General features: G+C 55.5%; 2 protein-coding genes across 2 annotated transcripts in view; both read left to right on the forward strand.

Moving 5' to 3' along the window:
- Positions 1-9,278, forward strand: part of CUX1 (cut like homeobox 1) — a 356,883-nt gene extending 347,605 nt beyond the window's left edge. Inside the window, 1 exon segment of the mRNA XM_087417692.1 lies at positions 1-9,278. Coding sequence (XP_087273818.1) covers positions 1-387 — 387 coding nt within the window. The 3' untranslated portion in view covers positions 388-9,278.
- LOC147913683 (protein CASP) overlaps positions 2,835-26,657 on the forward strand; it is a 25,396-nt gene continuing 1,573 nt past the window's right edge. Inside the window, exons 1-8 of the mRNA XM_087417694.1 lie at positions 2,835-2,888; positions 19,004-19,131; positions 19,883-19,949; positions 20,698-20,810; positions 23,737-23,853; positions 24,959-25,042; positions 25,730-25,786; positions 26,180-26,260. Of these exons, the coding sequence (XP_087273820.1) occupies positions 19,042-19,131; positions 19,883-19,949; positions 20,698-20,810; positions 23,737-23,853; positions 24,959-25,042; positions 25,730-25,786; positions 26,180-26,260 (609 nt within the window). The 5' untranslated portion in view covers positions 2,835-2,888; positions 19,004-19,041. The remainder of the gene's footprint in view (positions 2,889-19,003; positions 19,132-19,882; positions 19,950-20,697; positions 20,811-23,736; positions 23,854-24,958; positions 25,043-25,729; positions 25,787-26,179; positions 26,261-26,657) is intronic.

Here is a 26,657-nt window from a genome sequence, read left to right on the forward strand (position 1 = left end):
GCGGAGAGGGCGGAGCCGCCGCCCTCGGGCCCCCGCCCCGACGACGCCGACAGCGAGGCCCGCGGCCGGCCCGGGCCCGTGCCAAACCCCGCCGCCGCGCCCGCGGCCGGGGAGGACGCCGCTACCTCAGCCGCCCCGCCCGGGGAGGGCCCGTGCCGGGCCCGGGCCGGCGCCGACAGGAGTTCCGCTTTGCCAAGCACCAGCGCGCCCGCGGCCGCCCGCAGGGCCAGCTCGCTGCAGAGCCTCTTCGGCCTCCCGGAGGCGGCGGGCGCCAGGGACTCGCGAGACAACCCGCTGAGGAAGAAGAAGGCCGCGAACTTGAACAGCATCATCCACCGCCTGGAGAAGGCCGCCAGCCGCGAGGAGCCCATCGAATGGGAGTTCTGAGGCGCGCCTCCCGCCCGCCGCGCCGAGTCGGCCGAATCCCGCCGGGCCGGGCCGGGTCTGGCCGAATCTCGCCGGGCCGGGCCGGGTCGGGTCTGGCCGAATCTCGCCGGGCCGGGCCGGGTCGGGTCTGGCCGAATCTCGCCGGGCCGGGCCGAGCCGGGCGGGCAGAGGGGCGGGCGCCGACTCCGCGGCCTGGACCGTGTTGCGCACTTACCGCCCTGCGGGCCACAGGGCAAAATCGCCATAGGCCAAGGTGCATATAGAAAACAAAGGAGCATTAAGCCCAATCTATGTCGTGTTTTCAAGGAAGAAAACGGAAATGTGTAGTCGAGCTTTTTTGTACCCTGAAGTGTTTTTTTTATTGCCCTAAGTGATTTCCACAGGTTCTGGAATAACTCTTACAGCTTTGCCTTGTGCCCTCCTCTTTCGTGTGGGCTTTAAAAAAAAAAATCAAACCCACATATTAAAAGGGGGCTTTTTATCTGCCATCTAATGGCTTCAGAGCGATAATACACTATTATCTTCTTAAACCAGGAAAAAGGGGGGGGGGATTTTTCAGAAAAATTAAAAAAGAAAGTTTTTGTAGCTGTTCAGTTGCCACTAAGAGATTGCACAGTCAAACCGACTCTAAACACACTAGTTTGGATTCCTAAATATTTTCAAGTAAAGAATCTTCTCGTTTGAAACTTTGAATTAAAATAAAACACATTTACTCCACATATTTTTTAACAAAAAGAGAAGTCACATCAGGAAATTATCTGATTTTGTGGTAGCTGATGTAGTGTTTTCTTGTATGTGAATAGAATCCTGACATGTAGTGCACATTGATCCATAGCTTTAACTGACTCTGGGCTTTTGCTGACCAGAGTTTGTTTAATACACTCCATTCTAGGCCAAATCAGGACAAAAAGAAAAGATCCGAATCTAGGTATTTTATAATCTGCTTTTTAACCTCTAACCGCAGAGCACGCTGATCAGACCTCATATCTTGGAGGTTTAGGAGACAAGTTAGAACTGTAGCATGTACCCGTTCATTTTGTTTAATTTATGGTGTCCACGTCTGTGTTAGTGCGTCTGCACACATGCGAGCATTTAAAGAAAGGAGGAAAGAGTAGGCCGCTAAGGTGGCAGCAGGTGGTTCTGGGGCCGAACGGGGCCCGCCTCTCATAGACAGCAGTCTTTCCTTGGCACAGAAGGCACCACACCTCACACCACTCTCCTGGGCGCCTGATGGACTGAGCCCCACCAGGGGACGCCGCTCCCTGGGCCTGGGCAGGGCTGGCGCGCACACTCTCTCTCACTCCCTTTCTTCCCACCACAAGCACTGATGACTGTTGACGTCGTGGGAAGCTTCCTTCCCTGTAGAAGAGAGAACGTGGCAGTCTGGGCTCTGCTCTCACCCCTGTAGAGATGGCCCAAACTCACACCAAAACATTGATGCTCTTTACTTCCAGACCAGACCATTGGCCCTTCCTTCTTTTTGCCTCTTGGAGCGTTCTTTTATGCACAGTTTAAGGCAGTCTAAGTACAAATCAGAAGTCTAACTTGTCTCTGATTCCTCCTGTTGTCTATGTGTATATGCGTGAGAATAGAGGCGGATGAGAGTGTGCGTGTGTGCGTGTGTGCAATTTTATACGTCTGTGTATTTTCTTAAGTACCTGTGCACACATAGAGTGCATTACTGCCACCTTTTTTCAATAAGCTGTTTTATCAGTTATGGCTTCTACAAGTTTGCTAATTTAGACTCCTTTATTGCCATATCTTTAAACTAACAATAGATGATTTCGGTATATATATATATTTTTTTTTGCTTATTTATAGGTGCTGTATTTTATTATCTGATTGTTAGGAAGGGATGAAAGGGGCAAATATTCTTTAGAGGGATAGACTGCCGGCAGTATTGGGTATAATTTACAAGATGTAGTTGTCAAACTGTATATTACTGATTGAAAACTTTTTGACCGTATTGTGTATCATTGAAACCTTTGTCTTAGGTCAACATCTTTGGATGACATTTTAATGGTGCATTCATTATTTCTTAAGTTTAATTAATATTACCTTTTTTGATTTTGGGGGGTGGGAGGGAGTTATAATTTTAAAGATATGCTCCCACTATTACACCTCAGTGTGCTTGTATTAATTAACTTGTAGGACTTGACTGTAAGATGTGAAACCACATTTCTTGCATGATGTTTTAGAAATTACGTATTTCATTTACAGTCTTTTAACCTGCAACTGCAACACTTAGATCAAGTTTTCACAAATTTAAGAGTCACTACACTAAAGACAATGCCTTTTCATGAATGAGAAGTTTTCAGAAGGCTCTAGGAGGCTGGGAGGCAGGCCGTTTGTCTCTTGATTGTTGCATCATCTCTGAACTTGAAATCTGGTTCAGTGAGAAGAGAATTCAAAATGGAGGAGCTTAAGGGGAAAGGGATGAACATCTGGCTCGATTCAGGTGCGTTAAGAAGAGCGAGTTTGCGTTAGTGACCCTTAGGACGGTGAGTAGCAGAGCCCCTGACAGTACTGTGGTGTCCTCTCCACAAAAACCTTGAGGGAATTTTGTCATCGCGTGTGATGAATCTCTAAATATCTGATTGTCATTAGAATGAAAAGCAGGGAATTAACAGGAAATATTAGGGTAGTGTTTTAGTTTTAAAGGCATGACTGTTATTTACAAAGGTGTTAAATCCAAGGAAATGGGAAAAATATAAATTTGTCCATCCTAGCGGCCAAATTGTAACAGTCTAAAACAGCCACTTTGGCTCTTCCAAGCAATTTAGTAGTTTTTGTGTTGTTTTCTTTTTTTAACTAGGTTATTGTTGATTTCCATTCTGTCTTTTTTGCCAGACTTACATCTGGGTGCTCGATAGAATCAGTTGGTTAAATTTCGCTTATAGTTCTGTGTTTGTATTTTTTCTCTATTTATTTTTTACTGCGATCCCAACCCTGTGATCTTTTGTGTTCAGCTTTCACTGTCTGTAATACTTCTAAGAGCTGCCACTAAATGACAGACACCCGTCGGGGCGGGGCAGGGTGGGGGAGCCCGGCTCCTCTTTGTGCGCCTCAGTTTGAGCCTAAGGGTTGATCTTCCATCTTGATAAGCAATATTCAAGTGCCTTGAACAGCATCCTCTCCGGGGGTTGATCTTCAGTCGGCTGGCCTTCCAAGCAGCAGCCCCCACGGGCAGCCGACCTCCTCCTGTTTCTGCTCTATCAGTTTAAAAAGCTGATTTGCACCTCTTCCCTGGGGAAAACGGTTCCGTATAAAACACTAACACTTAATTACAAGCTCCATTATACCATTTGAAATGGCTTCTTTTTGTTAATTGGAGGCAGTGTTGGTAACTTAAGGTTTTTGGCCTTATGTGGCTAGCTGTGGAGGCTCAGCGTAAACTCAGTGTTCACGGTCAGCCTCTTGACCCTTGGGTCCTGCCCAGGCTCTCGGTGGCGTCTGAGGTGGCAGGTGAGTGGGTTCTGTCCTAGACCCGTGCCCGCTCGCTTCCACCGCCTGGCTCCCAGGTGACCTCCTTTGAACTTCTGGATCAGTCAGGATGTCTGTGATTTCCGTCCCCCAGACGGAGCGTCCAAAGACGCTCTTCTTTGGAAAGGAGTACCACAGTCGTTTAGTTCAATTCAGTTATTGTCGGAGCCCACCTGCCTGAGGAATGTCGAGACATGAGGTGGCTATGGTCAGCAGACTGCCTGGGAGGTGTCTCCAGAAACTGCCAAGATCTTGACTCATGACTACTATCAAACCATGGCCACTATGTCTGGGAAAGTGACTGAGGCAGAAAGATGGCAGTTCGTGGCCTCGCTGGGACGGCTCCTTGTACTTCCAAAGCACAAATGCTGCCCTGCCCACTCTCCTTCCTGGTGGCATCTTTGTTTTCTCCCTTTTAAAAACGCACCTGTCCGATGTGGGCGTTCGGGTCTGCTGGCTGGTGGTCCAGACCCGAGTGCTGCAGAGCTTTGGCTGAAGTGCTCCTCTGTGCTCTCTCTGGCCCTGCGAGACCCACACCACCCCAGGGCCCAGCCGGCCTCTAGGAGGAAGGAAACACCCCAGCTGCCTCCTTGGCCAGGGCCACATCCGTCGTGCAGCTCGCAAGCAAACCAAGCAGAAGGCAGGTTGTACTCTGATCTGAGGGAAAGCTCTGGTGTCAGACGACCCCCTGAGATCACGCGGCAGTCATGCCCTGAGAGATTGGGAGAAGAGTCACGAGACAGCTCATTCCGCAGGCAGGTGCCTGCCTGGCTCAAGTTGGACTGGGTGTCTTTGTTCCCCCTGCACTCATGTCCTTCCACGTGGGGGTGATCAGTGAACTCTATTGACATTCTATGCAATGTTTCTCCTTCCTCTAATTTTAGAAAAACAGCCATCACTGAAAACAGCAGAGGAGCCAGGGGGAGTGTACGCACGCCTTTCTGGGATTAGCACAAAGTGAACCAGTGACGGTGACTTCCTGGATCTTGAGCTCGGGGACAACAGCCTTTGCCTTAAGTGCACTATGACAGGCGCCTCTCAACAGGCCTATGAAAACACGTCTGCCCTTAGCCATCCCAAGCCCCTACTTTCTAAGGCCAGTTAGCCAGCTGTGCAGGGAGACTAGCAAGGCAGGGTTCTAGTGTGTGTGGTGAGCATGGTAGGCTGTTAGCCACGCCCTTCAGGCTGGAGGTTTTGCTCCCTCCCAGGGTGTCCTCCCTTGTCATCACACTCTTCATTTGTCCCCTTCTACCTCACTCACCCATGCTCCCACTTGATGTCACTCCTCACCCCACACCCCTCAGAACCGTGAGGCAAGTGGGCTCAGGAAAAGAAAAAGCTAGAAGCGTGGCATCCGTGAGTAGATCTTGGCCTGGTGGGCAATCAGGCGCCTTCTCTCTCTTGTGAGTGCAACATGGACAGGCAGCTGTGCTCTGCGAGGCACATGGATTTTTCTCTTGACTTCCACCTGTTCTGAAGCTCTGACAGCTGTTTCCTTTGCAGGCAGGGGCGGTCTCGGGCCTCAGAGGGCTTTGTGTCTGGCCTGCCTTTGCTTTCTGCCCATTCCTGCTCAGCTGTTAAGATCTGTCACAGCCATTTCCCTTGCCCTGGGCTGCTCCTCAATGGCCGGGTGAAGACACTTCCCCAGGATTCCTACCAGGCATCGGGGAACTCTGTCTTCATGGTCTCTGGCACTGGGAGGTGATCACTTCAGCTCCACTGTGAGCTCTCCTTTGAAGCATCTCAAGGACAGGAGAGGATATGGCCTTCTCCAGCTCACGCGCCCAGCCTTCAGTCACAATGACCCTTTCTTCCCAAAAGAATGTGCTGGTTTCTGCCCAGTGCCAAGGAAAACCAGCTTCCAGGGCCCCTGGTTGGAATGTGGGAGAATCCCCTCTGGTGGTAGAGTCTCTGGATGAAAGAATTTGGAAGTGAGACCTTGAGGATTTGTGCCATCATCGTGTGCTTGGTCATTTACCTGGAAAAGCTCACATTTAGAAATCCCCCCCACTGCTTCTGCAGTTTTGGTTGGGCCTCAGTGGTGTTAGCGGAGCTTTCATGACCCCCAAGGCAGAGCTCCTGCCCTAAGTGGCAGATGGTGGCCTGGGACTCCAACATGATGTAGTTCCATTTCCGATGCGTCGAACGTCGGTCTGGCCAGCACGCTTGCTAAGAGAATAGTCCAATTTGACAATATTATTTCCATTCCTATCAGTTTCTGCCTTTTTGTTGATGAAAACTACTGGGAAAAGAAGGGAAAACAAGTTCCCAATAAAAGTTCCAAAATGATCCAGCCTGTGAAACCCTTAGAGATGTGCCGAAAGCTGAGGCCAAAGCCCTCCGGGTGAATCAAGACAGCAGAGGAAGGGGTGTGGAGTGCCAGGAGCTGGGCATAAGATGAGCCCCGCCCAGAGCCTTCCCTGCCCCAGAGCCCCGGCCGCCTGTGAGCCTCATCCTCGGTCAGGGAAGAAGAAGGAAGTGTGATCCCCCTGTCTATCCCACCTGGAGGAACTGCCCCTCCTCCACCACCTTCCTCCAAAGATACCGTGTCCACAATGTCAGTGGCGCCATCCCCATTTTCATTTTTGGATGAAGTGACATTTAGCTTTAACAAGACATTTCCAAAGCGCCTAGTCTCCTCCAAAATGCTAACTTTAAAAGTTGGGCATTGTAGGCAAAGAATCCTGAAGAAGGCTAGTGAGAGAAAGACATTAGGCTATGCATAAATGTGCACTTCCCCACCCCTGTTATTACACTTTTAGAGCCCCTTGGAGTTGCTTTTCATGGATCGTTTTTGTTTATCCAATAATGTTAAGAGGCAGAGTCTGTGTTACTGTAATTTCTGTAGTGGTTAGGCTTTAATTTCTACCACAGAAAATGCTGTATGCTATGTATCAAGCTTTCTGTGATCAGAAAGGAAAGGTGCCTTAAATCCCAATGTCACGGCTACACCCCTATGGACAAGCATCAGAAGAAGCACAGTGTGAACGGAAGCCATGGGACTTCCGTTGGTGAAACCAGACACCGGTCAGCAGGACGCATTGAAGTGGCACGGGGCTGTTTTTGTTTCATAGTTCCTTTTTTCTCCTTTTTCATTTTCCTTTTTTCTTTCTCTTTTTTTTTTTTTGTAGTTTGCTTTAAACAGAAAGCACTTAAAATAGATGACTATGTGTAAAAGCTCTGTGCAATAGAAATCCTTTTGCTTCATTTTTAAGAGATAATGTATTGCACACCAAATGAACTCAAAGTAAGCTTTAGACCCGGGCGATTCAGGTTGTGGATGTTCACTGTAGTTCCGTTTGTTCATGAACTGAAAGGAAAACAGGCCTCCCCAGCCCGCACCCCCTACCCGTCTCAGCTGCCCACCGAGCTAGGGGTGCAGGGCCCACGGGCGCCAGCCCGACCCGCTGGCTGGGTGGTGGCAGGGCGGGTGTTTGTGACTCAGCAGCTGAGAACTCGCGTGTGAGACCACAGCCATCCCTTCCAGCACTTAGCCTTTTCTTGAGATGGATTGACTGCTACTGACCTGCCAGCGTGCATGAGGATAATTATAAAAGGATATTTCCTTGAGAAAAAAAAATTATTTCTATTCTCTTCTATTTATTATTAGGTTAATCATTTAAGTACTTATCAGGAGTGTATTGTTTTGTATTATTGTTGTTGTTATAAATGCTTTTTGATATCACTCCAGTGGTTACTGTCTTCTGCCTCCTGCCCTCCCCTCCCCAAAAGACCTGAAGGGTCTGGGGGCTTGATGGGGGGCAGCGGGGGCTTCCCTAGCAGAATCAGCCATCTGTCTCCAGAGTAGCCACTCAAAAACTGGTGGTCTCCACATGTCTAACTTTCTAAATGAGAGAGTTGAACAAAAATCTCCCAGTGTAAGGAAGTGCCGAGTAGAAGAACACTCGAGTGAGGAGCTGCAGAGGAGACTTAGAAAAGCAGGGTTCAGTTCCCCAAAGCCTCCTAGAGCCTCTGGTAAGACTTCTGGGTTCATGACGCTTCAGCGAGCCCTGGTCCGAGAGGGCGTGGCGGCGTGGTCCAGACTGACTTGCGAGTGAGCGAGTGGTTTCTTGCAAGGCTCATGTGGGTTGACATGTTTTAGTTGGCTTTTGTTGTTGTTGTTGTTTTCCTTGCATACAAAGTTGGTCAAAACCATCTTGCGAAGCAACAGTGTTTCTTAGTCCGGCTGTGGCTTGAGGACCCACACCAGGGAGGTCATGGGGGAGCCCCGGTCCCCCTCAATGTGGTTTAGTGTGGAGGGAGGTGAGACGTGGGGCAGAGCTCTGCAGCTAGAAGCACAGCCAACAGGACACCCAGTTGCTTGCTAATCAGGTCTGAGGGTGAGGTGGGGCTGTCCTGGGCAGGAGAAGGAGCCAGGTGGGGCCTGACGGCTGCTTGGGCTCCCTCGGGGCCCACTAACCCCGGACTCGCTTTCTGTGCCCTGGTTTCTCCCCTTCTCTGCAATTGTCAGGGGTCCTGATTTTGTTCTCGTCTCTTCAAAAGAAAGCCCTCCAATGAAACAGCTGCCCCCATCCCTCCAAAGGGTTTTTAGTTCTCTCTAATTAGTCTATGCATTTCTCTCTCTCGAGCCCTTTTCTGCCTCTTTCCTTGAGAAAACGGGCATCTCATGTCCCACCATCTGAGACCCTCAGAAAATGCTGTGCATTTTGGAGACGTGAGGATTCGTTCCAAATTCTTAAAGCATTTGAGAATAGCTTGTTATAAAAGTGGGAAAAAAAGAGAAGATGGTTTTCCCCACGTCCCTTTCCACTGAGTAAGACCTAGCTCTTTGCGATTGTGCAATAACTACTTGCCGTGAGAGCGGGTAGCGCCACACCTGTCCAGACTACTAACAGCACAAGACGAGCGCGCACCAAGTGGCCGACTTCTTCCGGAAAACTCTTAATAAGCTCAGCTCCCCCGTCTATTGTGGTGTCTTACATTTTAGCAGTATTTTATATTTTCTGTAACGCACTAAGTCTTAGATGTTTTTAGAGCTGGTTTGTTAATACAATCACAGACTTCTTTTTTTTTTTTCTTTTAAATCTTCACTGAGACCCAATTGACCAAAAAAAAAAAAGCGTCATGTTTGTACAAACAGCTTTGAGAAGCCTCTGTGGTGTTGCTGTGACCCACCTCTGGTAACAGTTTCTTTCTTGCTATTTGTTTTCCATATTAAGAGTCAAAGTTGATCCGGCTGGCGCGGGGGTGGGGGAGGCACCCGTCGGCCCCTCGGCGTTGTCCCTTCTGTCTTTGGTTAGCCATACGATGTTTGTTCTCAGCACTGTACAACGGTCCCTATATGATATGGAGAAGCAATATCACTGTATGAAACTCACACCATGTATTATTATTATTCACTAGCACCCTAGGTGTGATAATTGAAGTAAATATCTTTTATACAAACACCAGCACGTGTGGGTTGTTTTTATTTAAAGGGCTCTGGCCTGAGGAGAAGCAGCAAACACTTGCATTCTGGGTCCAAAGGGCACCTCAAGAGTTGCCGCTCCGAGGTGGGCGCCCTTCACCTTCCTGCGCGTCCAGTGGCGTGTGGCGTCTGGGCAGGGGTCAGCAGAAACCTGGGCCGGGGTAGGATGCATGGGGATCTGGGCACCAGCAGGCCCCGCTGTCCTCAAGTTCTCCATCCGGGCACACGGTACATGCTCCATGAGGGCCTGCGTCCTTGCTTACTGTTGTCACCCTTACTGTTTGGGTACCCTTGAAGCGCCGACCCTCCCGCCATCCACTTCCTCATCTGTGAACTGGAGACGCCCTCACCTGTCTCACAGGCTTGTGAGAATCAGGGATGGTGGCTGACAGTGCTGGGCGCTGTATTGGGCTGATGGCAGCAGCCCAATAAGAGGGGCTTGGGTGCCCAGGGCCACGGCCAGGAGACTCTGCAGAGTGGCCTGCACCCGGCCAGTGGCCTGGCCTCAGCCTGCTCTGGGCAGGGAGGTCTCTCCTTTGTCCCTGTCTCCTGATGTGAAAGAGGACTGGCTGAGGACACCCGTTACGGAGGGCAAGTGAGTGGGAAGAGGAAGGAGAAAATAGTGTCTTGTGGGTTTCTGGAATGATCGGGCTCCTGAGAAGGTGCCTCTCCAGCCAGCGCTCGGGGCTGGTGGTGGGAGAGCTCTGCCCAGTTGGCTGCTCGGTGGTCCGCATGCTTGTGACCAAAGACGTTTCTCATCTCGAGATTTACAGAGTTGGAAAAGGGTTGCCATCCTCCCCGACGTGACTGGTGGGGGGTGGGATGGTATTAGTTTGTTGTGCATTAATTTGTAGGTTTCTGAACGTGAAGCTCCCACGTGTGGTACACAAGCATGAGCGTCTCGGAGTTAAACTGAACTCCATCCTCCGGTGGAGACCCCAGAGCCTGGGACAGTCTCCCACCAGTGCCAAGTGCTCCGGGCAGCCCCATGCCTCATCTGGTCACTCAGGGATGTGGGTGTGTCTAGAGCCACCCGCAAATGCCTGCCCCTCAGTTGGGAGAAGTTAGCAGAGAACCAGCAGAGCTCTGCCCATGTGGTGTTTTGACAAACTTAAGTCTAACTCGGCTAACATTCTGCAACTTTTCTGTTTGCTAGTTTAAGTATGCCCCCACTTTTTAAAGATCTATTAACTAACTTAAAATATAAAATGTAAAAAAAAAAAAAAAACACCAATTAGCACATAGTCTTTTTACCCAGAAAGTCTCCTCAATTGCTTTTAAAGTGAGATTTAATTAGGCAAAAGTGCAGTTGCTCATGGTTTTGCAGGGCTGACTCTTTGTAAACTGCCAGTTCCAGAGGCAGAAAAGGGAGCAAAGTGTCATGCTCTGGCTGCAGTGGGGTGATGTCCCCACGCCAGGCAGGGTGCTCAGCCCCCTGTGGTGGCCTTTCTCCTTTCCCTCCAGTTAAGGAGGTCAGAACAACACGCTTTGAGGAACACCATTGCTGTGTACGGGGTAAGGCGGCATGATGGGATCATTATTGGCGTGCCTGAGTCGGCCGCAGGGACCCTGTCTGCTTGTGTTTAAGAGGGCATCCGTGTGGCTGCCTTGGGGTGTGTTGCTCCTTCCTCCACGGTCCTAGCATGCCGGCTTTGGGGGCATGCAGCTTGCTAGCCTCTGCTTCAGCTCGCCATTGGTTCCTGTAGGGTGGCGGGGCCTACGTGTGGGGAGCTGAGCTGAGAACCCAGAGGGCTGGAGAAAGCGGTTGTGATGTTGGTGGGGGGCCCCTGGCCAGCCAGCCCTTGATCCGCGTCTGACCCTCCTGGTGTGGGGTGAGCTGTGTTCATGGCAGTGGGAGATGCAGCCCATGCCCAGTCTTAGGCAGGCATTCATTCTTAAGTTCCTGCCTCTTCTAAGAAGCTTTGACTCTCAGAATGTCAATAGGAAGGGCCTTTTTTTCAAGCTAAAGGGTTTGTGGACAAGTAACAGCAGAGCTGCTCTGTTCAGGGCAGGAGCCGGGGGAGGGCTCCAGGGGATGAGGTTTGAGGATCCCACTCACTTTACGGGGAGGCATCGGGGCCCTTCTCCATGGTCAGGTGTCGCTGCAATGCAGTCTCAGCATCTTCTCTTAGCAGCTTGTGACCTTGGGCAAGCCTTAGTCGATGCTCAGGAAATGCTTTCTGAGGGAACGAACTGAACTGCTTTGAGCTTCTGCTTCCGTCTCTGTAAAGGGGATGTAATAATGCCAAGCTCGCGGGCAGCCGGGAGGACGAAGTGATTAAACCTGCAAACCGCTCAGCACAGCACCAATGCCCCCGGTGGGCTCTCAGGACATGTTAGTTGTGGCCGTCAACCAGGGTGTTACTTCATCCAATTTGGTTGCTGGAGCAGCTCACTCCAATCAAAGTTGTTTCCACCTGGTGCCGGAGCAGGAGGGGCCCCTGCACAGGCCCGGGCACTCCCGAGGGTTAGCCAGACCACCGGTGGCTGCCGGCCTGCTGTCACCGCCAGTGATGCCGTGGGTACTGATGGGCATGCACATTCTCCACACTCAGCAGCTGTCCCTTCAGCCTCCTGCTGAAACTCAAGTCTCAGGTTCCTTGGGTGGCAGAGGCTGTCACCCCTGGACTCAGCCACAGATGGGAAGGAAGGACCCTCCCCGCTCCTCACTCTTGTGGAGAGGGGGCTGCGCCTTCCATGCAGGTAGTTTCCTCTTACAGACCCGTCTGATTTAAGCATCTGCCAAGGCCGATCCCTGCCGCATTACAGCCAAACTCAGAAGACCCCCATGTTTGAGGAGACTAGATTCTCTGGAGCAGGGCTTCTCAGCTGGGGGTGACTTTGCCCCCAGGAAGACTTTTGGCTGTCTGGAGACATTTGGGGCCATCACAACCGGGCGGGGAAGTGCTCCTGGCATCTAGAGGGTGGAGGCCAGGGATGCTGCTAAACATCCTACAGTGCACAGGACAGCACCCCCCAACAAAGACTGACCTGGCCCCAAATGTCAGTGGTGCCAAGGCTGAGGGTGAGGGGCAGGCACAGGCTCGGCAGGGCCACTGGACTGGGCTAAGGCCACCTCCCTCTTGGAGCTCCGTCACTGATTTAGCAGATAGTTGCTGAGAACTGCTCTGTGCCAGGGCTGTGCTCCAGGCTAGGTGTCCGGTGGCCTCAAGTCGCTTGCAGCGCAGAGACGAGGTGGTCCGGGTACAGAAACGCAGTTCAGGCCTGGTCCTGTAATTGGTATTGAGGGGGCGTCTGGGCACCCACTTGGGAAAGGGCTGGAGTGGCCTTGAAATGGGAGGAGGCATTTTAGGCGGGCAGACACGGAGGGCGCATCCAACTGAGGGGCAGTATGTGCCCAGAGTGGGGGCAACAGTGTGGCAAACGTGTCGAGTCAGAGGACCAGACCAGCTGCTGTGCTGGGGAAGGTGGCCAGGGGGAGGGCATGACTACATTGCTGATGAGAACAAAGCTGAGTCTGGAGCGGGGTGGCAATAGGAAAGGCTTGTACTTTGCATCTGACTTCTAGAAGGACTCTGGTATAGCCGAGAGTGTCTGCAGCCATGCTTGGGGTGAGGGGGTCCCAGCCAAGGAGAAAGTGCCCCCACCCCCGACCCGTCCAGCAAGTATGTACGCACTGGCGCCGGTGCAGGGCCGCCCTGGGGCTTCTCACTGGCAGATCTGCAGTCCCAATGCCAGGCCACAGCCTGGAAGGTTCCAGGTGGGGCCTGAGGAGTTGTCAGGTGGTGGGACCAGCAGGGGCCAGCGGTCCCTGCCAGGCTCTTGCTGCCTGTGCCCAGCCGGCTCTGCCCCAACCTGGGAGACCCTACGGCCCCAGGAATCCCCGTGCAACCTTCCACCTCAAGAGGTGGGTGCTTCCCTGCTGGGTGGACGCAGTGAGGGTACACAGTGTCCCACTGCTCTGGGCGCTGGGGCTGTAGCAGGGGGCAAACAAGGGGCTGACTTCCAGGGCAGGGACAGACGGTAGACATAATAAATAAGTGAATTCCGTGGTAGCTTAGATGGTGACAAGTGTTATGGGAGAAAGATAAGGTAAGGGGACAGGAAGAGCAAGTGGACAGGTTCACGTTTTAAATCAGGTGGCCAGGGTAGGCCTTGCTAAGAAAGTAACATGGGAACAGTCTTGACGGGGTCAGGGAATGAGCCATGCAGATGCCGGAGGGAAGAGCATTCCAGGCGGAGAGAACAGCGAGTGCAAATGTTCTGTGGTGCAGAGGTGCCTGGAAGCCAGTACAGCTGGGGCAAAGGGAGCAAGGGGAAGAGTGGGCGGCGACCAGGTCAGAGAGACCAGCAGGGCAGAGCGGTGGGCCTTGCAGGCCGATGGAGGGCTTTGGCTGTTCCTCTGAGGGTTTGGACAGAGCGGTCTGATCTTACTGTTTAAAAGGCTCTCTCTGGGGCCGGCCCCATGGCTTAGCGGTTAAGTGCGCACGCTCCACTACGGGCGGCCTGGGTTCGGATCCTGGGCGCGCACCAACGCACCACTTGTCCGGCCATGCTGAGGCTGCGTCCCACATACAGCAACTAGAAGGATGTGCAACTATGACATGCAACTATCTACTGGGGCTTTGGGGGAAAAAAAAGGAGGAGGATTGGCAACAGATGTTAGCTCAGAGCCAGTCTGCCTCAGCAAAAAGAGGAGGATTAGCATGGATGTTAGCTCAGGGCTGATCTTCCTCACAAAAAAAAAAAAAAAAGGCTCTCTGGCTGCTGCTTCAGGGCTGCTTCAGGACTATATGAAAGGGGTGAGGGTGGCAGAAGGAAGGCCAATGAGGAGGCCACTGCCACAATCCAGATGAGAGGTTGTGACTCCGACCGGGGAGGGGGCAGTGGTGGAAAGTGATTGGATTCTGGATATATTCTGAAGGGAGAGCCAAAAGTAGGATTTGAGACAGATCAGATGTCAGGAGTGAGAGTGAGGAGTGAGGACGGCCCCAGGGTTTGGTGTGAGCCACTGAAGGATGGCTCTGCCTCTGCTCCTCTCATCCCTGAGGACGCCACCTCTGGGGCTGTGCCACAGGGGGCCTGCTGGGGGAGCAGGCCGGGGCGGGGCAGGTCAGGCTTCTGTTTGGACCTGTTAAGTGTGGACATCCACGTGACAAGCACAGGGAGAGCTGTGGACTGCAGATACACGCAGAGAGTCACTGGCTTGTCAGTGGCTCTCAAGGTGGCCAGAGTGACAGAGAAGAAGGCATGCTGGGCGGCGCCCCCAGGGGCGGCAGTGTCCACAGCTTCATGAGGAGGAGACCCAGCAAAGGAAACTGAGAAAGGGCAGCTCTCGGGGAAGGAGGCCCAGGAGGGTGCATCGACCTGGAAACCAGGTGCTGATGAGTCAGTCAGATGAGGGCTGAGGAGATAGCGATATGCAAGGTCATCAGTGACCTGGGAAAGGACAGTGGGCAGGGTGGGCATCCAAGTTTGACTGGAAGAGTTTAAGACGTGGACACTTGAGAAGAAACAACTTCTTCAGGGGGTTCTGCTGGAGGGCAGTGGAGTCAAGAGTGTGTGTGTGTGTGTGTGTGTGTGTGTGTGTCAGAGGGGAGAATAACGCGCTTGGATGCCCGTGGAAAGGAAGCAGGGCTGAGGCTGCAGGAGAGGGCGCCCTTGCACAGGAGCGAGGGGCTGGCCCCCGCAGGCACGGGGAGCACTCAGCACTTCCCTCTGGCTACCTGTGGGGACATATAGGTGCAGAGGCAAGGAGAGGTGGATGTGTGGGCAGCTCAGCTCCCCGCAGAGCCCTCCAAGCAGAGACCTGGCTTGCAGGTGGCTGATTGAATACCGAAGGGACCCCGCCTTCAGGAAAGCCGTGGGTCAGACACCCCCAGGCCTGGCCATCCGACATCAATTGTGACATTTCCACATTTCACCAACCCGCAGTGGGAAATCATGCCTTGACCATACCTCATGGAGTCCAGTCTCCTTAGGTCTCAGCCTTGATAGTGCTTTGATTTCTTTCTCCCCTCTGTGAAATACACCCTCTCAGAGCCTTCCCAGATTCTCCCAGAAGGTGGAGGTCCCATAAACCTTCATAAGGCGTGGGGCGGGGGGGGGGGGGGGGGGACGCTGACTTGAACCTTCTCACATGGGCCACCTTTCAGAGGCAAGGGTTTCTCTCTCCACGCGCTGGCGCTCATCCGGCCGTCACCCCTTCCTCTCCTAGATGGCCTCTCTCTCTCCACCAGCTTTTCCCAGCTGCAGACGCTCCATTCTGCATGCTCTGTGCTCCTGGAGACCCTGTTTCTTGAGCACATCCCACACCAGGGCTGCCCATCGCTCTGCCCCATCTGGCATCTGTCCAGAGTGGTCCCCAGGTCCCTCCCCATACCCCTGCTGCTCCCTGCCCCTCCACTGCCCTGACCAAACTCTCACCAGTGGATTCGCTCTAGCCCGCACCTTGCTCAGCCTTCCTTGACCAGTGGCTCCTCCCTGCTCATCGACGGTTCCTATTCAACTTGGTGCCTTAACACACTTCCTCCTGATCTCCCCCTGCTTCCTGCAGGACACCCCTGAAAATGTCAGTGTTCCAGGAGGTTCTGGCCATTCTCACTGCAGTGCTGTCTGGGCTTCTGTGTCTGCTGCTGAGGGACTCAGCCACCCCAGGCCCCCGAGCTCTCCCCAGCCTACACCTCCAGCCTCAGGCCTGTGGGTGCATTCCTCCACACGCACGTCCTCTTAGCTGTTCCACTAGCCCTTCCTGCTCACCAGAGCAAACCACGCTGCTGCTCTCCCCTTTCCCGTTTAGGGGGCCAGTTCCAGGTGCAGGTCTCCCCTCCTGGGTTCTGTACAACAGTGGGTTCACAACTCTCTCTAGTACCTTCCACTGCCTTGCCCCAGGCCCCGAATTCAAGCTCAGTTCTGCCACACTCCAGCTTAGGGCACCAAGCGGCCACCGGAGACATGACCTTAATTTCTTGGTCTGTGTGTTCCTTCCCCCAGCAGAGGAGGCAGAGGAAAGTAGGGGGTGGCAGCCAGGGTACTCTCACGTGGCAGATTTAAGTGGCTCCAGGTCCATGTCTCAGAGCGGGCTTGGTAACTGAAGCCCCTCCCTTGGGGATGTCCACACTGTCGGTCTCCTGGCCTTCTCATCCCTCCAGCCTGGAGTGATGGTTCACCACTGGGATCCAGCTGGGCTCCTGGGCAGCGTCCAGGCCTTGCCCCTGTCGCCTCAGGTTCCCCGCCCCTGCCCCAGGTCTTCCTTCAGCCTTACCCCATCCCCTCCACTGCCGCACCTTGCCCAGCCTCCTCCCTGTGCCTCAGGAGCAGCCATCCCCCATGTCTGCTGCCAGTGCCCGCCAGCCAGCCCTCCATTTCACCCAGAGCCACCTCTTCAGGGACGGCCACCCCCAAACTCAGCCTTGTACCCCCAGAGATCCCCTCAGCAGCTAACCCAGTGTCTGGGAGCATCTGCAGCAGTGGCAGTGGCAGGCCCTCCAGGCCAGCTTAACCAAGTGGCCCGGCACCAGCTGGCTGGGGCAGCCTAGGACGGAGGGTTTGCTGTCAGGGCCCGTGTATGCACAGAGCGTCACGCGTGCTTGGGCAGGGACCTGTGTGCCACCCCCACAGGCACAGGAAACCCGGGCTCGGCATCCTCCTGTCGCCCCTGTGTCCACAGATGGCTCCGGGAGCTACAAGTTGCTCCCACCTTAGGGGCTGGATCGCCACGGGCTGGTGGCAGATAAAACAAGCAGTCCAGGGAGTCATCTAGCTGGCATTTTATCCAGCCCTCTTGCCGTGCGTGGGTCCCTTCCTCACCAGGCTGCATGCACACCTCCAGGGACGAGGGCTCACTCTGGCTGGACAGCAGTCCCCCTCTCCATAGGTTCCCCACCTCCACCCTGTCCCATCCGTCCTGGGGCCCTCATCCCTCGAGGTGGGATGCTACTCACCTGAGCCTTCTCTGGGCTCCGCACCCTTGCAGGGGTGTGTCTACCCACCCCCACAGGATCAGTCCCAGCACCATTTTTGGACATGTTCCTGTTTGTGGGTGTCCCTATGGACATCCAGTGCCCAGAACTGAACTTGTCCCCTCCCAAGGTCCCTCTCCCCACATCTCACCACGACTTCTGTCCACCTCCCCTCCTAAGCCGGTGTGGTGCAGCAAGGTGACCCTGCTCTTCAGTCCCATCCCACAGGTCGGGGACCAAGGACCCCGCCCCCAGGCCAGTGGGTCATGGCATTTGGGGGCCCTCTGGGTCTCTCCCCCACAGGGTCTGCTTAAAGCCCTTGTAGGCCACCCAGGGCCTCCCAGCTGAAGGCCAGACCCCAACCCTGCCACCCATAGTTGTCCCTCCATGACCTGGCCCTGCCCTCAGGTCCAGCCCCTTCCCCCAGCCCCACCTCGGACCCCTCAGTTGCGCCAACACTGCCTGCCTGCCAGGTATAGAGGGGGCTCAGTGATGTGTGAAGGAAGAAATCCGTTCAGGACCTGAACAAGTGGACACCCTGGTGTGAGGAAGGGCTTAGCCATGGCTAGGGAGGGACACCCTTGGGTTTGATCCCAGGCCGGGAAGCCCCAGTTCTTCATCTGTAAAATGAGGGTCATCTTTTCTGACTGATCAGACTGTTGTGAGGTGTGTAAAGAGACTGGCGTGCAGTGGGCACCCAGGGGATGGAGCAGGTGGGGGTGAGGCCGGCTGCCCCACCCTGACCCAGGGCTCTAAGCCCAGCCAGGGCCAGGATGGCCGCTGGCCAGCAGGCCGCATGGTGAGGGGCGAGTCCACCTGGGAGGGTACAGGGACCATTCCACTGGCTCTGCCCACAGCTTGGGGTCTGGGCATTTCTGAGGCCACAGTGCCCCCTGGTGGCCATGCAGTCTACCCCAAAGAACAGCACCCAGAGCCTCAGGCCTTGGCCGCCCGCTCTGTGGCCCTGAGCAAGGTTTCTTGTCACCATTTTACAAATGAGGCCCAGGCAGGGCAAGTCGGCTGCCCAGAGTCACACAGCCCACCAGAGGTAGGGCCAGACCTCAAACTCGGGTTTGAGGGGCCTGGGCTGGGGAACTTCCCAACGTCTCCCACCCCCAAAGGGGCAGAAAAGTTTCCACACAGAATTATTTTGGATTTTCTTTGTTGTAAAGACGATACCTGGCACTTGGATGGGGGAGAGGTCAGGGCTGTTGGTCAGGGGGTTCCTGGGGGCCACCCCATCCCCACCACTGCCCTGGAGCCTGTTGGGGGAGGGGCCAAGCAAGGCTGGGGTCTGCTCCACAAGTGGAACCCCCACTCCCTCACCCTCTCTCTGCTGGGTCTGAAGGAGGCCTGCCCACCCCCCCACCCCACCCCCACACCTCTCCGCCACTCCTACCCCGAGGCCTCCCTCTGGTTGTCTTCCCAGGGCATCAGCCCTGGAAGGAACTTGGGGCTCTTTGGGTTCAATCCCTTGCCCTGCTTGAGAGGGGCAAGGTGGAGCCTGGAGAGGGAAGGGGTCGGCCAGGCTCACCCAGCTGCTCATGGCAGAGCCAGGGTGTACCGATGTCTCCTAGATCCCTGACCTGGGCTCCGTCCCCTACCCAAGGAATTTCACGAGCACAGTGAGTTCTTAGGGCCAGGAGTGCCCCTGCCCCTGCTGGCTGTTCTAACAGTGGCCCTTAGGCAGTGGCGCAGGCTGTGGGTTGGAGAGGCGGGGTGGGGAAGGCACCGTGGGTTCCACCGGGCTCCCACTGATGGCCACATCTTCCTTTCGGCTCAGGGCGCTGTGCAGAGCTGCAGGTCCACGTCACCGAGGCCATGACCACGGCAGCTGAGCAGAGGGACCTGATCGCCCGCCTGGAGCAGGACCTCAGCACCATCCAGTCCATCCAGCGGCCGGACGCCGAGGTGAGCCCACCCCCTTCCCCCTGCCCCCTCACCACCTGCCCAGGGCTCTTTCAGCCTCACAAAATGCCGACTTCCCAGGTAAACAGCCCATTCCTCAGGCAACTGGTGTCCCGCCCCGCCCCGAGGCCCACAGGGGCTGTCACCCACACCTTCTGGGTTTGGCCTGCTCACTTCACCACGAAGGCCCAATTTGGGATGCCAGGCCACAGGGCAGAGGGGCAGGCTTCCTCGAGCTGGCACAAAGCTTCCAGGCCCCGGCTTGGACCCCTGCCCTGGGAGCTGAGGGCAGAAGCAAGGCCTGGATTCTCCACCATCTCACAGCTAGGGGACCTGAGGCCCTGAGATCGTAGAAGGCTGGAGCCAAAGGGGCCCTGAAGTCATCACATCACCCACCTCGTTATGCAGATGAAGAAATGGGGCTCCAGCAGAGAAGCTGGGCTGGCCCAGGTCACGTGGCAGGCTGGCTGCAGGGCTGGGGTCACCCCACCTCTGATGCCCGTCGGGGCCAAGTGACAGGTGGGAGCCCCTCGCTGAGCTCTGGCCTCAGGGTGACCTCGGGGCCCAGCCTTCTCCTTGATGACCTATGCGAGACGTCCTCTCCAGGCCCTCCTGTGGCCACTGCTGTGCCCACTGCTGGCCCCTGCCACCAGACCAGCCCACCTGCTCCCAGCCCCCCATCTGCTTGGCACCCTGAAAGGGTGTGTTCAATGCTGCGTGTGGCAGCGCCATTCACTCTCCCTCTTCCTTGCAGGGTGCAGCTGAGCGCGGCCTGGAGAAGATCCCAGAGCCCATCAAGGAGGCCACCGCCCTATTCTATGGTGAGGAGGGGCCGACCTGACCACGATGGGCAGGGTGGGAGAGGGAAGAGGGAAGAGGTGGTGCGGCCCGAGCCCTGAGCCCTAAAGAGCACTCCCCTCCCTCAAAGAAGGTCAAGGTCCCTCCACCCCGAGAATGCAGCAGCAACCAAAAAGAGGGAGTGATCCCCCAACTTGCCCTTCTAGACCTTAGCCTGACACCCCCACCTAGGGACCCTGACTGCCTCGGCCCTGCCAGTGGCCTGTCAAAGGCTGGTGGGTGGTGGTCCGCTCCTTGAGGAGGCCTCGACGCTGAGACGCAGCCAGGGAGCTCCCAGCGCTGGAGGGAGGGGGCCTCCTTGGGCCGGAACTGGGGCTGCTGGGCCAAGACATGATGGGGGTGGGGTGCCCATGGCCTCCCAGTGCCCTTTGCTTCCCCAGGAACTGGGGGCCCAGTCTGACGGATGCAGGGGTCTCAGATCCAAGTCTAGAGTTATGGGGAGGGGGCTTTGGGGCTGGCCCTCAGACAGTGCAGGCGGGGAGCCTGCCTGGGCCCTCCCCTCCCAGGGCCCCTGTTCTCATGTCACACCCCTCCCTGCTCCCTTGGCCGCCCCTCCCCCTTCCCCGACCTCACAGCACCTTGTGCTCAAACACCTTGTGCCTTCCACCCCATGGCACCCCAGAGCTCCCTTGGGGCTGGGCCACTCGACCTGAGGGCCCAGGGCTGGGCTCTGCCTCCTACCACCCCAAGCCACTCTCTCCTGCCTCCTAGGACCCTCTGCACCAGCCAGTGGCTCCCTCCCTGAGGGCCAGGTAGATTCGCTGCTCTCCATCATCTCCAGCCAGCGGGAGCGCTTCCGTACCCGGAACCAGGAGCTGGAGGCTGTGAGTCATGTCTTTCCCTACCCTACACTCCTTGGACCTGAGGACACAGTGGGGGACACACAGGCTTAGGGGAGAGATATGTGTCACAGACCATGAACTGCAGTGGGATTAGATTTGTTCTGTGCAGTCAAGGGGGGCTTCCTGGTGGAGGTCATGCCAAGCTGGCCTTTGAAAAAAATCATACACTCAAAGGAGACTCCGTGAGCAGAGACAGGGCACCGAAGGGAGTGTGGGTCGTTCCAGGCCTGCAGGAACAAAACCAGGCAAGCACCCCAGGCTGGGGTGCTGCCAAAAGATTTAAGCAGGGGACGGACACTGCCAGGATGGAGAGTAATAAAGGTCAGTGGGGCAGCCAATTCAGGACAGAAGGCTGGCCCAGGAAGACAACTAGGGAGGGGTCACCATCGTCCAGGAAGAAACATCTAAATCAGGTGGGAATGGAGAAGCAGGAGCAGGTGGGAGAGAGGAGAGTCTTTAGCCCAAAAAGATGAACAGTCTAGAGATGTCCAGGAGCTCTGGGGGGTTGGAGCGAGCCCACTGGCTGCTGAGCCCCCGGCTGGTGGGCCTCCTGGAGGGGCACCGTGAGGAAGGGCAGTCTGCAAAGGTGACCCGTCCAGTTGCATCTGGGCCTTTAAGATGGGCCTCCACATGGGCGTTGTTGACACTCGGATGGTGACTGCAGCGCCAGCAGATGGCTGTGGTCCCCGGAAGAGAGAGGAACAGAAGACAAGAGGGGATGGGGAGGAGGGAGCAAAGCAGGAGCATGGGGTGTCCAGGACACAAAGGCCGAGGCTGAGACCAGGGCGTCCCCATGGAGCGAGTGGACGCTGGATCCAGAGTACAGAGGGCCCGGTGACGACCAGGGCAGCAGCTAGAGGTGGCACCATCCTAGCCTTGGGGACTCAGCAGATCCCCCATCCCACAGAGCCAGCCCAGGTCCCCCTGAAGGTTCTCACAGTGGGAGCAGGAGCCAAGGAGGTTCCCATCTTTCTCACAGTGTCACTGCTTGAGTGATGATGGAATTTCTAGGCCCTTCCTCTCCAAACCCACAGTTCCTCCTATGGAGTCTCCAGGCTCAGGCCAGGGGAGGTAGACATCTCCTGAGTGCCCACTGTGGGCCAGGCTCAGTGCTGGCCCAGTGACAAGAGTGGGACAGATTCAATGGGACCCTCTGTGATCTGGGCTCCGGAGCAAGAGGCTTCAAATGAGGGACCAGCAAGGCTGCTCCCTTCACAGCTGGCTGCACGAGCAGTGGAATGGGAATGCCCACGTGCCCCTCGGGGACCAGGGACAACCACGCTGTGGCAGGCTACACAGCCCTTAAAAGAAGGCCTTCAAAATAGCTTAAGTGGAGGAGAAAAGGCAAGTGTTTATAGGTATATTCTACCTTTTGCTTTAAAAATCTAGGCTTTTTACCATGTACTTTTTACAAATTGTGCTAAAACATACATAACATAAAATTTACCATCTTAACCATTTTTAAGCATACAGTTCAGTGGCATTAAGTATATTCACATTGTTATGCAACCATCACAACCATCCATTTCCAGAACTTTTTCATCTTCCCAAATTGAAACTCTGTCCCCATTGAGCACTAACTCCCCATTCCCCCTCCCCCTCAACCCCTGGTAACCACCCTTCTACTTTCTGTCTCTGAATTTGACTACTCTAGGGACCTCATATAAGTAGAATCATGCAGTATTTATCTTTTTGTAACTAGCTTGTTTCACTCAGCATAATGTCCTCCAGGTTCATCCATGTTGTAGCATGTGTCAGAATTTTTTCCTTTTTAAGGCTGAATGGTACTCCACTGTGTGTATAGACCACATTTTGCTTATCCGTTCATCCGTCGATGGACACTTGGGTTGCTTCCACCTTTTGGCTTCTGTGAATAATGCTGTTATGAAAATGGGTGTGCAAATATCTCTTGGAGTCCCTGCTTTCCATTCTTTGGGGTATATACCCAGGTGTGGAATTGCTGGATCATTTGGTAATTCTATGCGTAAATTTTTGAGGAACCGCCATAAGACCCTGTCCTTTTTTGTCCTGTTTGAATTTTTAGCAGTGTGAAGAAAACACCTCTTTAAACATTTGAATAAATTGAAAAACAAGATCTCACTTCACTTTGCCCCTAGATTGGCAAACATTCAGATCACATCGCGTAGGATTCCATTTATTTTTTTTTTTTTTTTTTTTTTTTTTTTTTTTTTAGGATTTTATTTATTTATTTTTCCCCCAAAGCCCCAGTACATAGTTGTCTGTCATAGCTGCACATCCTTCTAGTTGCTGTATGTGGGACGCGGCCTCAGCATGGCTGGAGGAGTGGTGCCTCGGTGCGCACCCGGGATCCGAACCCGGGCCGCCGGCAGCGGAGCGCACGCACTTAACCGCTAAGCCACGGGGCCGGCCCATAGGATTCCATTTATATGAAATGTCCGGAACAGGCAAATCCACAGAGACAGAAAGCAGATCCGTGGTCGCCAGGGGCTGGGGGAGGAGGGACAGGGGCGTGACTGCCAACAGGTTTGGGATTTCCTATTGGGGTGATAGAGATGTTCTGGAATTAGTGGCGATAGTTACATAACATTGTGAATATACTAAAGAAAACAAGTAAATTGTACACTTATGTTCTATGAATTATATCTCAATAAGGACTTTTTCAAGGCTGATAATCCCATAAACAAACAAAACCTGAAGAAACCTGACCCAAGAACTGTGACTTCTGCCCGGGGTGGGGTCACAGGAGGAGAAGGGGTACTTCCCAGAGCTGGCAGCTTTGAGCAGAGTCTAGTAGGTCAAGGAGATGGCCACGGGCAAAGAAGGGGCTCCAGGTAGACAGAGCCCCTGACCTGTGCCAGCATGCAGGCCTCCCCCCACCCCGTGCACCCTAGCCCTGCCCACCTGCCCACCCGCTGCCTGCCCGCAGGAGAGCCGCCTGGCCCAGCACACCATCCAGGCCCTGCAGAGCGAGCTGGACAGCCTGCGCGCCGACAACATCAAGCTGTTTGAGAAGATCAAGTTCCTGCAGAGCTATCCTGGCCGGGTGAGTGCCCTCCTCAACTTCGGCCCCAGGGGTGCCGGGCAGGGAGAGAGCTGGTCTGTGGACTCTGAGGCCGGAGGGGCAGGGGCAGTGCCCTGCTGGGCAGCACTGGGCCTGGGCGCCCCCAGAGGCCTTCTGGCCCCCCCCTGCCTGCCACCTGTCCTCCCTAAGCTGGGGAGAGCCCCTCACAGTGGAGCCCTTGTGGAGGTTCATTCATCAGAACCAGCCAGGACATGAGGAGGTACTGCAAGAGGCAGGGGTCACAGACCCCAGGCCGACGGGTGACCCCTCTGTGAAATGGGGATAATCCACTAGCTGACCCAGGATCTGGAAATTTAACCCCAGCGGTTTTGAACATGCAGGACAGGCCCTGGGGAATCTGTATGTTTTAAAATTCTATTTTTTTTAAAAAGCCATACCAGAATTTGGTCCAACACCCCAAAACCAATCAAGAGAAAACCCATGTACTCCATTCTGGGCCAAGGAGGGCCCTGGCTTCTCTCAGTCCCCAGTCCTCACAGGGGACCACCTTGTGCAAGGAAACCCCTTCTGTGACTGTGGGCAGACAGATTGGACGGCAGGAGGCAGGAGCAGTGACATTCATGTGGGCACCTCCCTGGGACAAGACCCTCAGCCACTAGCCCCCATTCCACCAGTTGAAGCTATGCTCAGGCCACCAGAGGGCGCCCAGACTCTGTGCAAACTAGCACTACACACCAGGCGGCTGGCTGGGGGGGTCTCTCCTGTCTCAGGTGGCTGCCTGCGCCCCACAGCCACCCACACACTCCCAGAACCCCCTCCAAACCCACCGCCCTGCATGGACCCAGCCCTGTCCGTCTTGTACGTTCCAGCCCCTCTCTGGGCCTTAGTTCCCTACCTGCCCTGAGGCACCAAGGCCCTGACCCGGGTGGGAGACCTCCGACGCGGGGGCACTGCCCTGTACACGTGGCACCAGCCACATTCACGTGGTCCCTCAGGGCCCCTCCCCCACCTCTGTTGTGCTGATGAGGAAACTGAGGCTCCCGGTGACCCTGCCAGCCTGTGGTCCCTCAGCCCTGGTCTTCCTATTGGGCCCCGTGACTGGGTGTCTCCTTCTTCCCCCATGCAGGGCGGCGGCAGCGACGACACAGAGCTGCGGTACTCGTCCCAGTATGAGGAGCGCCTGGACCCCTTCTCCTCCTTCAGCAAGCGGGTGCGTGCGACGGCCTCCAGGCGGGGCAGGGCAGGGGCATGCTCGGCTGGCCCACGGTGCGCAGGCCACAGGGAAGCCCGGAGAACCCACCCACTCACCTAGCCTCAGCTGTCCCTCGGTCCCCACCCCACCAGCCCTGGTGTGTTCGCTCAGGCACAGCCTCAGTCCTGCACGCCCACACTGCACCCCTACATGCACCAGACCACCAGGGCAGCCTCCACAGCCACTTTGGTGCCACGGAGGCTCAGAGTCCACCCCAGACAGGCCCAGAGTGCCAGGAACACCTGCTGATGGCTACGTGAGGGTGTGCGACCGTGAGTGGGTTAATCCCGGGTGCACGCTCTCAGGGGGCAGGCAGACAAGCAAAGAGCTCCCAGTGTCAGGTGACCTGTAGGGGGCACCACCCTCTAACTCTCCTCCACCTGTCAGACTGCAGAAGCCCTGCCCGTGAAGACTTTCCCAAAGGCAGAATGGGCCACCGCAGAGGGCAGGAGGCAGCTCTCATTGCGGGTGCTCACACAGATGTTGGGGGAGCCGAGGCTGTCACGCTGAGTGGGACCAGGCACCAGGGAGGCCCCTGGCAGCCCCTGGGGTTCTGTAGGGACAGCAGGGCAGGGTCCCTCTCTGCAGTGAGCTAGAGACTGTGGGCCCTTTGGGGTCCTCTCCTCATCGTCCCTCTCCCTTCAGGAGCGGCAACGGAAGTACCTGAGCCTGAGCCCCTGGGACAAGGCCACGCTCAGCATGGTGAGTCCCCCACTCTGTGCCCACCTGGGATAGGCTGGAGCCTCTGTCTCCGAGCACCTCGTCCCCTGCCTTCCAGCCCAGTCTAGAGAAGCCCCAGGGACCCCACTGACCCCTCAGGCCCTGCCAAGAGTGGCCATGTGACCCTGAACAGGGTCCCTCCCTCTCCAGGACAGCTCCACAGGTAGCATCATTCATGGTAGGTTCTAGAATCGAGTGCCATTCCTTAGAAGTCCTGTGGCCCAAGCTCCCAACCTATAGAGTGGAGTGGGAGCCCAGCTGCCCGCCCTACCTTCCCCTCCTGCCCTGGGGCCCTCTCTGCAGGAGCCCGGGGCAGCCTGGCAGGAGAGGGTGAGGCCTGCCCCATCCCCACTCCACACCTTGCTTGCTCCCCAGGGGCGTCTGGTTCTCTCCAACAAGATGGCGCGCACCATTGGCTTCTTCTACACACTGTTCCTGCATTGCCTGGTCTTCCTGGTGAGTGTCCAGGCGGGCGGCCAGGGATGCGTTCACCATGCTTCTCCGACATCCTGGAGCAGCAGGGACCCTGTCACTGTGGCCTGGCACCTGGGCCAACCCCAAGCCACACAGTCTGCTCTTGGCCACTTCTCTCCCCTTCAAGGTCCTCAGCCCACCCTGGGGACAACAAGCCCACTCCTGGTGCCCTCTGGCTGGGGCAGCAGCCCAGCCGCTCTGTGAAAGAGGCCTGGCCGACTCCATCCAGGGCCCCGTCCGGGAGGGGCTCGGTGGAGGGAAGGGCCACCGTGGGAGCCTGAGGCAGATGGAAGGCAGGTCGGACTAACCCTACTAAGGGACAGCCAGGTGGGCTGCACAGAGAAAGGACATCTTGAACTGAATAGGTGCAGAGTGGCAT

Source organism: Ceratotherium simum, chromosome 26 (assembly GCF_057802395.1).
Source record: "Ceratotherium simum simum isolate JZ-2026a chromosome 26, ASM5780239v1, whole genome shotgun sequence".
NCBI classification, from domain to species: Eukaryota; Metazoa; Chordata; class Mammalia; order Perissodactyla; family Rhinocerotidae; genus Ceratotherium; species Ceratotherium simum.